This window comes from Carassius gibelio, chromosome A21 (assembly GCF_023724105.1).
Source record: "Carassius gibelio isolate Cgi1373 ecotype wild population from Czech Republic chromosome A21, carGib1.2-hapl.c, whole genome shotgun sequence".
NCBI classification, from domain to species: Eukaryota; Metazoa; Chordata; class Actinopteri; order Cypriniformes; family Cyprinidae; genus Carassius; species Carassius gibelio.
This window is the reverse complement of record NC_068391.1, coordinates 7,370,496-7,382,678: the sequence shown is the minus strand read 5'-3', so window position 1 is coordinate 7,382,678 and position 12,183 is coordinate 7,370,496. Positions and strand designations below refer to the sequence as shown.

At 37.1% G+C, this 12,183-nt stretch overlaps 1 protein-coding gene across 1 annotated transcript in view; it reads left to right on the top strand.

Moving 5' to 3' along the window:
• The window catches only part of LOC127941611 (probable voltage-dependent N-type calcium channel subunit alpha-1B), a 91,000-nt gene that overhangs the window by 52,237 nt on the left and 26,580 nt on the right, over positions 1-12,183 (top strand). Inside the window, exons 15-25 of the mRNA XM_052536890.1 lie at positions 521-593; positions 689-806; positions 1,141-1,208; positions 1,362-1,468; positions 1,909-1,971; positions 4,025-4,690; positions 5,368-5,537; positions 6,281-6,407; positions 6,548-6,677; positions 8,004-8,063; positions 8,605-8,711. Of these exons, the coding sequence (XP_052392850.1) occupies positions 521-593; positions 689-806; positions 1,141-1,208; positions 1,362-1,468; positions 1,909-1,971; positions 4,025-4,690; positions 5,368-5,537; positions 6,281-6,407; positions 6,548-6,677; positions 8,004-8,063; positions 8,605-8,711 (1,689 nt within the window). The remainder of the gene's footprint in view (positions 1-520; positions 594-688; positions 807-1,140; positions 1,209-1,361; positions 1,469-1,908; positions 1,972-4,024; positions 4,691-5,367; positions 5,538-6,280; positions 6,408-6,547; positions 6,678-8,003; positions 8,064-8,604; positions 8,712-12,183) is intronic.

Here is a 12,183-nt window from a genome sequence, read left to right as displayed (position 1 = left end):
TGCAAGAGGTCGTGAATCTGAGCCTGGCTTGAATGACAGTTTGTCATTATATCAGAAATGGAGGCATTTGGCTGAATTTTATTTGATTTCAATGGAATTATGGGTGTGAGAGCCTCCATTTTTGTATGACATCTATGCTATTAAAGTTTTTATGGGGATGAGATGAAAGACAGGGGTGCCAAAGCCCTTCTAGATAGAGATTAGGGTCTCTGTGTTTAACGTTTTCATCCAGAAGGTGAATAAGAAATTAAAATAAATCTAAAAACAAGCCGTATATTATTTGAGTATGATTGTTACACTGTTCTTAACATTTAAGCCCACAAGTAAATGAAGATAAGTGCTGTGCTCAAGGGTACAAGTGATGGGAAAAAATATTTTTGATCCTAGTAACTCAGTATCTTTGTTTTGACAACCCTGCACTTAAAGGAAACTAGAAGTGACATAAAAAATTTCAGTGTACCTCTGAAGCCTGTTTTAAACCGAATGCACTGAAGCTCTCTCTCTCTTTTGTCCCAACCAGGTTTAACTTTGAAGATGAAACTCCCACTACAAACTTTGACAGCTTTCCTGCAGCCATAATGACAGTCTTCCAGGTATACTTTATTTTAATTTTTCCTTGTGAATGTTAATGTGTTTTTTCATGTATTTAAAGTGTTTGGTGTGCTTGATCTGTTTATGCCTCTTGCAGGTTTTGACAGGAGAGGACTGGAATGCAGTGATGTATCATGGGATAGAGTCCCAGGGTGGCGTTCGGGGTGGAATGTTCTCCTCTGTCTACTTCATTGTTCTCACACTGTTTGGAAACTGTATCCTGTTCTACATGTGTTCACATTGTTGGAGCATCAGGAACAAGACTATTTACAATGCATCTAGATTAAAGACTCCAACATATGGAAAACCAAATAGTGAATATTGTCTGAGGCAAAGAAAATTGTTCAAATTAATATTGTATATTCATTTCAGTCCATTTATTCAAGAAAGAAAAATGTTTTAGACATTTTAATGGAAGAAAGTAGATAAAAATTTCTGTCAAATTTCTTGGAATTATTGATAAAATGTAATCAATTTTTAATGCAACTTGAATTTATATTGAATGAAATGCGATATGAAATACAAACAATTCTCTAACCTGATAACTAGACACACTTCTCAATGTATTCTTGGCCATCGCTGTGGATAACCTTGCCAATGCACAGGAGCTGACAAAGGTAACCTGGACTTAATAAAAGCTCCCTGTCGCCTGATTTATGATCATTTTATTTAGTTTTTTTGGTTATCATGCTTACATTGTCACAAAACACCCTGAGGATGTAGGTCTCTTTTATCCTAATCTTTTATTTCTGCAATGTCTATGCTTTTAGGATGAAGAGGAACAAGAGGAGGCAGCGAAGAAGAGCATCGCTCTTCAGAAGGCCATGGAGGTGAAGGAGGTCAGCCCCATGTCTGCTGCCAACATCTCTATAGCAGCGTAAGTGTCTTGACTTTTTTAATAGGCTATGGAACTTTTCCTCTAATGTGCACTGTAGCTGTTATTTGTAACTTCTCTATTAAGTTTTGTAATCACTTGATTGTTTGTCAAGTCAATGTCAGTGTGACCCTGACCTCCCCTTAAACCTGCTCTGTGTAGTCTGTTCTTCATAAATTTGTTGCTTTAGGGTAATGAGTTATACCAAATCAATGTTGTTATAGTTTAATTATGTCATCTGCAGAGATTATTATGGTGCCATATGTGTTTTACATATGCTAATTGTGCCTGCAAGCTTCTGCAAGGTTAAAAACCCAAATTGCTGACAGGTGGACAGACAGAGTGACATCACCCTGACTGCCATCTGCGCCCTCTGCACTTCTTTAATTTGTGTTTGTGTCTCATTCTTTTGTTTTTGTTTTTTTTTTGTTTCACATGTGCAGTTTTGTAAAGCAAAATCGAGATGCAATCTCTCGCAGGTCTTCAGTCTGCAGCGTTCACTCACCGTGAGTTTTGCTCTCACTTACAATATTCCTCTCCTCTCCTCTTTCTTTTCCTATATTCCTATTCCTATTCCCATATCTCTACCTATTCCAGTCACTTTCACCTTCAGCTTTAATCCTCTTATTGTTTTTCCTTCTCTGTCTTTTTGGTTGTAGCTCATCTCATTGGTTTTGGGGGATGATCATAGCATCAATTTTAATAGTAAACAAACATATGATTCATACAGAATCATATACATGTCTATATGGCTGGTGTTAGTATGGTTAGTAGTTGATTAGTTTAGTGCTCTTTAAAGAAAACAAAACTCTTGAAGTTAGAACTAGAAAAGGAACTTTTGTCAAGGCAAACTTTGAATGTCGGCTTGACAGATTGTGTGAAAAAATGTTGTCTGTTCTGTTGTTTAAAAAAAAAACTTGGGCAAAAAAGATTTAGGGTTTATATAGTTATATATATAGTTGATATTTGCTAGCATTCTAAACAGAGCAGTCTGGGTGTGCTGTCTGCAAGCTTCAGTGACTATTTGGATCAACGGCCTTTGTACTGTGTGGGTTTGTTCTTTTGTGTGTGTTTGTGTGTGTGTGTCTGTGTGCATGCAAGGGATAGAATGTCACTTTTTTCACCAAGAATGTCACTTTTTTCACCAAGAAACAGCATAATCATTTGGTGCATTGAAAGTATATTTAAATCTGTTCATGTTGTTTGTCTGTGTTACGTTTTCCTTTCTCTCTAGTTGTTCTTTCCTTCTCTCTTGACCTCTTTTCATATAATGTGTTTGTCTTTAACATGTCTGTCGTTTTTGTGTTGTGCCACCCTGAATTTATCTCTAAGGAGTTATGTCTACACTCCATGTCGTCGCTTTGTGAGGTATAGTGACACGACTCAGGATGCTTTTATTATTTTTGTTCGACTTTAGTTGTTTTTCTCATTATTACATGCTATTAGCACATCATTAGGGCTTCTGAGTCACTGTAGTCCCATGATGCTCTTTGTCCTTTCTTAGCAATGGAACAATGGTGTTGGACATAAGTGAAATGCATGAGTCACAGAGCATGACATACAGATTATGCTGAAACTGTATTGTTTATAGAAAAACCTCTATGCCAACCACTGTTTCACTCGAATGCTTGAGAACAACCAATAAGAATTTCTCCTTATGTGTTACATACAGTAGAAGAAATAAAGGTTACAGGCTTGAAACAGCATCAAGTGGAATAACCGTGTGACAGCACTTTCATTATTGGGTGAACTTTCATTTTAAAGTTGCTATAACTTACAAAGTTTAGTTAAGCTTAGTCATTTATGTTTATTATTTTATCCCTTTGAAGTCCAGAGTAGCTGATTGTTTGTATACTATAGCTTTAAGAATTAAATAATGACCCGTCCCTTTAAGATGTACAACATATATTTAGATCGGTATTACTATTATAGTATGTATTAATGTTTTAAATTAACATTTAATTTTTTTTATTTTTTGTTTTCATGTTAAATTTAGATAGTAAAAGATAGTAATTTTGTCATGTGCTTTATCATTAAATTGGTTTCTATTTAAATATTTCTATAAAGCTTTATTTATTTGTATTTCTATTTTAGTACTTTTTAATACTGCAATAGCAAGAAGTTGTAGTCTAATGTAAAACTCTCATGATGTCATGAAGTTTAAAGAGACAGTCCACCCAAAACGGAAAATTCTGTCATAATTTATTCATATAAATAATAAAAGAAGATATTTTGAAGAAAGTTGGTAACCAAACGGTTTCGGTTCCCATTGACTTCCGTTGTACGGGCAAAAAATGCATTACATTTCTATAAGAATTCATATGGTTACCAAAGTTCTTCAGAACATCATCTTTTTTACTCAGGAAAAAATGTAAGTCAAGTTTGGAACAACATGAGGATGAGTGACATAATTTTCATTTCTGTGGGTGTATTATCCCCTTTAACCATGATCAGTGTGATTTAGAGTGGTCAACAGTGGTGGGCTCGTGGATGTGGGTGTTATCGGAGGTAATACCAAGTTACGTGCGTAATTCAGGTGAATATTCTCCCGTCCCTCAGTAAAGAGCAGCAGAGGTCACTGCAGAAGTTGTCCATATGGGAGCAGCGCACCACCCAGCTGCGTAGACACAACCTGCGTAACAGCAGCGAGGCCCTTTACAATGAACTAGAGCCTGAAGAGCGTCAGCGCATGTCTTCAGCGCTGCATCTGCGGCCCGACATGAAGACCCACCACGATCGTCCGCTTGTAGTGGAGCACAGAGACGGCACAGTGGACAATTCCAGGACTGACACAGATGGAGACACTCCAGACATTCAGCTCTCCTCTGGACACCCAAGAAAGCATCATCAATTTCGAGGAGAGAACGGAGATGCTGGAGAGGGGAGGCACCATAGACACCACAGCCAAAATAGGGAGCACCAGGACACCCTGGAGCACAGCAGCAATCAGAATGGAGGACACAGGAACCACCACACAGCTGGTTCTCCTGAGGAGGGCATAGGGTTGGAGGAGAGAGAACGCAGACACCACCATTCTCGCCGATCCAGAGAGGTCAACGGGAATGGCAATGGCACGATTGGTAATGGTGGCAGAGGCGAAGATAGGATACAAGATCACAGAGATGGCGAAGGAGGGAATGGAGAAAGGAGGAGACACCGGCCACGTGTTAAAGCCCAGTCCACACTGGATGGAGAAGAATGCAGGGAGAACGGTGGAAAACACAGGTACATTCATTTCTCAGACTGTATGGCGGCCTCAGAAACTATTTGGACACTTATAGGGATAGTCCACCCAAAAATAAAAATTCTGACATCATGTACTCACCACTCATGTCTTTTCAACCTGTATTGCATTACTTTTTTCTGCAAATAAAAACAAAGAAATACAATTCTGACATCATGTACTCACTCTCATGTTTGTTTGTTTTTTTTACCTGTATACATTACTTTTTTCTGCAAAAAAATAAAATAAAAACAATTCTGACATCATGTACTCACCCTCATGTTTTTCAACCTGTATGCATTTCTTTATTTTCTGCAAATCTCTGCTTGAAAAAATCTCTGCTGTTTTCTTTCAAATACATGACATTGCTTTGATGTTTTGTTTTATAATGCAGTGCCATTCATCATTTATTGTGAGACATTTTGAAGCCATGGACATGCTAAATAGACTGAAATTGAATGCATGATCAGATATGGCATTTTTCCTACAATTTAATTTTTGCTTTGATTTGCATATACTTTGCAAACCATTAGGCAGCACTTTGAGATATATTGAGTATGCGTGTTGGATATATATATATATATATATATATATATATATATATATATATATATATATATATATATATATATATATATATATATACATATACATATATATATATATATATATATTACAGGGGCAGACCAACAGGTACAGACAGCTTAGCGACCAGCCCTCTCCAGTCTCCTACTGAACAGAAGCCAGGAGACAAAGATAATCTTAAGAACAGCACCAGAGTGGGCCCAACCGGAGTCAACATTCCTGTCACCATAACTGCCCCACGAGGAGAGACTGCAGTCATTCCCAGTAAGTATTTTTTTTAATCTCCTGCTTGCATTGTGCCAAAAATAACACATCAATTGAATAATTTGAGTAGTGACTTTTTAAAACAATTAGTCATACATACATAGTGTATTATACATATATCATTTTTTTTGCAATACAAAAGGAGTTGTCAAGAAAAATGTCCAAGCTGCCACCATTGGATGCAAAGATACCATAAAAGTGTTCCATGCAACCCTAGAAAATAAGTTCAGTATAACAGCAGCCTAGGCATTATGCTGAATCACTCCATTTATTTCGGATGGGTTCCACAGGGGAAAAGTGGGTTGCACCTTATTTTACAGTACGTGTACTTACATGTACTTATAGTGTACTTACAGTGTATTTATCGAAGAAAGTTCTGGTAATACAAGGTAACTACATGGGGTAGGGTTAGGTTTAGGAGTAGGTTCAGGGTAAGAATCTAGTTATTACATAGTTATTGTAATTAATATAATAAGTACATAGTATGTACATGGGGAACAGGACTGTAAAATAAAGTGCTACCGAAAAGTGTTTTGAGTGACATGAGAGTAAATACAAGGTATATTTACAGAATACATGGTACATATACAGAATATTTATTTTTGGTTGCATTATCCCTTTAAGTATTATCTTCTAATTACATAATCATGTAGCGCCGCTAAGAAGATGGCAGCATTGAATGGTTATTTGACACTTGTGACATTCTCTCCTCATCTTTTCTCTAATGATCATCTGTTTGACAGTGAACAACATTGATGGTGACAGTCTACTGCTGAACGAGGAAAAGAAGGATCTTGATGAGCTAAATCAGAATGCACCCAAACACATTCTGCCATACAGCTCCATGTTTGTGTTTGGTCCAACTAACCCGTGAGTTAAACTCTTGGGGAGAGATTTTAAATATGTATCACATATATAACTTGCCTCAATTTGCACAGAATTAGCATTTAGTTGTAACGTACCTGCTAAATATTGTGAATAAGTGTTGATTCTTCATGTTGTCTCGACAGAGTGCGACGGTTGTGTCATTATGTGGTGAACCTACGGTACTTTGAGATGTGTATCCTCACAGTCATCACCATGAGCAGCATTGCCCTCGCTGCTGAAGACCCTGTGCAGGCCAATGCCCCGCGCAATGATGTAAGACACACAGATCTCCCTGGAAATGTCAGGAAATGTAAAATCTATAATATCCAAATCTGGAAAAGTCAAAAAAAAAAAAAAAAATGTGCATATAGTATTTTTATGTAAGTTAATACTAAATAATACTGTTAATTTATTAAATGTTATCTATAAAATCCAACAAACACTGATCTCATTGACACTGTCTTTCACTGTAAGCTTGGGTTATGACATCAGTGGTGTTTACATATATATATATATTATATAAATATATATATATATATATATATATATATATATATATATATATATATATATATATTAAAATGGGCTGCTTTTGGTGCTTAAAAGAATAAGGTCCAAGGTTAAGAATACGCTAGCAGTTACTTAAATGTAAAATGTTTTTCTCTCTTTAATATTACAATAGTGAAAGATGACTTCTCTTATTGATCACATCTTCCCTCATAAAAATAATCACATTGTTTGCATTCGCCAAAATGACCGGATTTGCTGAAAACAAAAACACTGAAGGTGAGGGTAACTGGCATTAGCACAAGTCCTGCTCGCTGTGAAATGGTAGCGACCAGCCATCAGAGGATTCCACTTTTTCTTAAGTCTTCCTTGAACAGTTATGTTCACAGTTTGTGATTTATTTAACACATACTGATAATGAGTTTGATTGGACTGTGACTTGGTGATGACGGGTGTCGGTGAAGTGTAGCAGTCAATAAATGGGACAAGTTAGGTCACGTACAGGACAAATCAGTTCGGCCCAATATACAGTATGGTTGGCAACCCTATTTGTTTCTAGTCCCACTGACTGGCTTTTGCACCATATTTTTTATTTGGGACAGCCCGTGAGCAGATTTAAGTACATATTGCCATCGCATTAGCCCATAATCGTTGCTAATTAAGCATTGTTCTTTAAATTATAGAGAATTACGCGTAAACGTGTCTCCAAGAAACCTATAGTCCACTGTATTTTCCTAATTGATTCACTGAGCATCATCGGCTTGTACATTGAATCTCTGCTTTCAGTATTTCACAGCTGCTCATGTGGAAGGATTGAAAGATAGGAAAAAAAACTTGAGTGTTTATTTGAAACATCTATTTTTGTCTCTGAAAAAATACAGTGTACGTCATGTCTGTTCTGTTTGGGAGATTATTGAAGTACTCACTGAATCATAGCTGCAGTGGGGACAAACACTGGTTTATTCTGAAATTTTTATTTTATTTATGGCATCATCCACTTTCCTTTGCTCAAATGGTCCGTGGGAGTTATAAAGAAAATATAAAGAAAATAACTGCTTATTTCTAATTCCTTATTTCTTGTGGTTTCCTCAGGTGCTGAAATACCTAGATTACGTCTTCACTGGTGTGTTCACATTTGAGATGGTTATAAAGGTAAATACAAATGCCTTTTTATCTTTTATTTTTATTTTACTTGCAGTATTAAATGTTATTGATTTAAAAAACATTTTTTTTTTTTTTTTTTTTTTTTTTTTTACAAATTATTAAAAAAAATGTATTCACACTACCCTTCAAAAATGTAGGGCTTCCATGATTTTTTTATTGTGTTTTGAAAGAAGTATGTTATCATCGCCAAGGCTCCATTTGTTTGATCAAAAATACAGTAAAAGCTGTAATATTGTGAAATATTATTACAATTTAATAACAGTCTTCAGTGTCACATGATCCTTCAGAAATGATGTGTCATTTGGTGCTTAAGAAACATTTCTTTAAAAACGTATAAGTGATGTTGAAAACAGTTGTGCTGCATTTTTCATTTTACATTTTTGTTGAAACTAAGATACATTGTTTTTAGGATTCTTTGAATTTTTAATATCTTTTGTAACATTACAAATGTCTTTACTCTCGCTTTTGTTTAATTTAATGCATTTCTGATGAATAGATGTTCACCCTTTTTTTGTCTTTTCTCTTCTAGATGATTGATCTTGGGTTGCTGTTGCATCCTGGGTCTTACTTCAGGGATCCGTGGAACATACTGGACTTCATTGTAGTCACCGGTGCTCTGGTGGCCTTCGCCTGCTCGTGAGTGGCTGTTTTTGTGATTCTGTCAGAGTGGAGCAGACACAGCGGTCACAAGAGCAGGCTGTCAGTTCAAATCCAGCAAGAGAGCATTCAGTCGAAAATGACGGAAACAGGATGTGACTGTCTGCTGTTTAGTATCTGGTGTGAGATGGAGCTCTGTGATGAGGGGAAGTGTGGCATCTGTGTATAGTTTGGTCTTTGGAACTGATCGGTTTAATGCGCATCTGTTTTTTTTTAGCTCATAATAGTATTGTGCATAGCGTGCACACTTCTGCTAATGATTCGGGTGGGTTTAGTATTTCCCACAGGAGCTGAGCCAGACAGTTGCATTTCCCAGCAGTTTGCTTTAATTCTTATTGTTCATGACCCACCCATGGTAATTAGCAGTGATTTCCTCTTGTAGTTGAATCAATTTAACAATAAAATCCACTCACGTATAAATAACATAGACTCACATTACATAAATTGTTCACTTTACTCACCCTCAAGTCCTTATTATGTAGATGAGTCTGTTTCTTCATCAGAACAGATTTGGGGAAATGCAACATTGCATCACTTTCTCATCAATGGATCCTCTACAGTGAATGGGTGCCGGCATGTGTCCGAACAAGATTCGTTTAACTTGAAACCATTATTTCCAGCAAAACAAATCAAGTCCACTGTCCATAATGTTTCTTTCTCCAGTTGAAAAAGTCAATTTGTCTGAATCAGGAGAGAAATATGCAAAATGTAAATAACAGTTAACAAAAGTTCAAAACAGATCTTAACAAATATGTCTATGGATTTTGATGTGAAAGGACAACATTATTATGGATTATGGACTGGTATTTTGGCCAGAAGCCAAATAATTGTTTTTATAAACTGTTTGAACTTTCATTCTGAAGGCACCCATTCACTGCAGAAGATTCATTGGCGGACAAGTGATGTGATGCTTCAGTTATTTCAAATCTTTTCTGATGAAGAAACGAGCTACATCTTGGATGGCCTGAGGTTGTGCAAATTTTCAGCAAAGTTTCATTTTTGTGTGAACTGTTCCTTTAAGGTAGGGACCTGAGCCATATTGAGAGACCAGAATATTGTAGAGTCCTTTATAGCGATGCCCTTGCAACCACCCACAACCCTCTAGCATTGGTGTAGCAACATGCTAACAACCACACAGAACACTTAGCAACCATAGAGCATACCCATAACAACCACCATATCATCACAGTGGTTAGTTTCACACATGCAACGGCCAACATCATGTATTTTATGAAGCCCGGTGGATACAATTTCCAAGGTTTGACAGGCTGTGTGTTTTGTGTAATAAATGCAAGGTCTAGTTTGAGTGTGGCTGAATCCTCTTAGTTGTCATGTTCAGATGCTCAGCTGTCTTTCTCCACCTCTGCGGTTGACAGAAGGACCCTGGGGTGCTTTAAAATAGCTGAAAAAGAGGTGATAGAAAACTGCTCAGCTTTCTGTGTGAGTAGTGCAGAAACTGTCCATCAGCTCCAGCTGGCACCTGTTCTTCTGATGGTGGCACTATAGCATATCTACGCATTTATTTGTTCAGCTAAGACTCTGTTTATATATATATATATACTGAACAAGTGTAAAACCAAGATTTAAAAAAAAAAAGAATTTGTTTTAAAGGGGTCATATAATGCGATTTTACATTTTTCCTTTCTGTTCGGAGTGTTACAAACTTCTTGGTACATGAAGAAGATCTGTAAAGTTGCAAAGTCTCAAATGCATCAGAAACAGGTAACATGTTTCGTAGCTTGGCAGTGTTTCTGAAATGGAAGAATAAGACTCGTTCACACACCCCTAAAATGGCTCGTTCTAACACAACCCCACATCTCTACATCACTATGTGGGAAGATTTGCATAACGCCACCCAGATGTTCATGCTAAGAAAGAAGCCGTACTTTTATTCTCGTTGTGGTATTGTTGTTGGTGCCGCCGCCATGTCGAATAGACGCTGTGTGTTTCACTGTGAAAGCGAAACTACTTTGTTTGGCCTTCCAAAAGGGGACGATATCTGCTTCGTCATGCCTAGAGCGGATCCGTGCTGGTCGCTGAGGAAATACATCAACTTTGCACTGTGGATTGCTGAATTGGCTTACACCGTGGATGAAGGGGAGTCCAGCCCGGGGTCGTCACATGTGGTTGCCGCAACCCCCGCTCACTCCTTCGTCGAATCCGCTGATCGCGCTGTTTCAAGCTGGCCCACCTCTGCTCTCTCAAGCCGGCCTCCTCTCACTCAAAGCCGCGGTGTGTAATGCTGTTTCGTTGAGGAAGCGAAACTACTTGGTTTGGCCTTCCAAAAGAGGAAACAACTAGAAATCATGTTTATATCACATTTATAATGGTTTTTATGTTTATGTCTCGTTGCTCCAGCCGGACAGTGCATCACAAAATGTTAAAGGGCGTAACTTTTCTGTCACATGCTTGAGGTATTCGGTCAATCACAACGCACTGGATAACTGGCCAATCAGAGCACACCTCACTTTTCAGACCGATGAGCCTTGTAAAAATGTAAGCGTTTCAGAAGGCGAGGCATACAGGAGAAACAATAATGTACATTATGTGGAAAATAATGTGTGTTTTTTTCTTTTACCCCGTCCACTCTGTGTTTAATTAAATCAAATCTAATCTTGACAAACTATATATCGTTGGAAAGGTCTAAGACTCCCAAATATATATTTTACCAGTGTTTTTTGCTAAAAATTATGTAGGAAAAGTAATCGATTAATTTATGACAAGAGTGCACCCTCAAAAATCTAAATTATAACAGGAATTTTGACCTTAGTTTAAAAAAGAAGACTTCTTTGTTGCCTTTTTCTCTATCACATATTAGAAATCATCAGAAGTTATATATCGACTGAAAACTTAAAATCTCAAAATTCATCCTTTAAAACCCATTTTAAAATCAGACATTGCATTTCCATGTAAATGGTACATCAATACCATGTTACAAAATATTTTCATTCATGAATTATAAAAATTTAAGTTTGGATCGTGCACTACAAAGACAATTTTCAAAAATATGAGTGACAGTTAAGGGGTTAAACAGCATAAACACCAAATAATGTTCTTTTTAGCAGCATCATATGACCCCTTTAATAAAAAACAATGCCTAGTACATGAAAATGTCTGTAGTTAAAGAAAGGAGTACTTAGGGTGGTGTCGGCTCTGGTATTAGTGCACTGTTGTATATTGATTATAAATGAATCTCATACCGTGTTCTGCTCTTTCTGATTCTCTTGTGTTTGTCTCACTTTAACTGTGTTGTAATCTTCCTCTTTCTCCTGTGCTGAGTAGTGGATAGCAAGCTTTTGTCCTGTGGGCTTTAATGTCTCTCATTTAGTTTTTTTCTCTCTCCATCTTTCCATCTTTCTCTTTCTTTCTCTGTCTCTCTCTCACTTTCTTTATCTGCCCTGTCCTTCCCTCTTGCTTGCATTACTTTCAGGAGCTTCATGGGGTACGCATT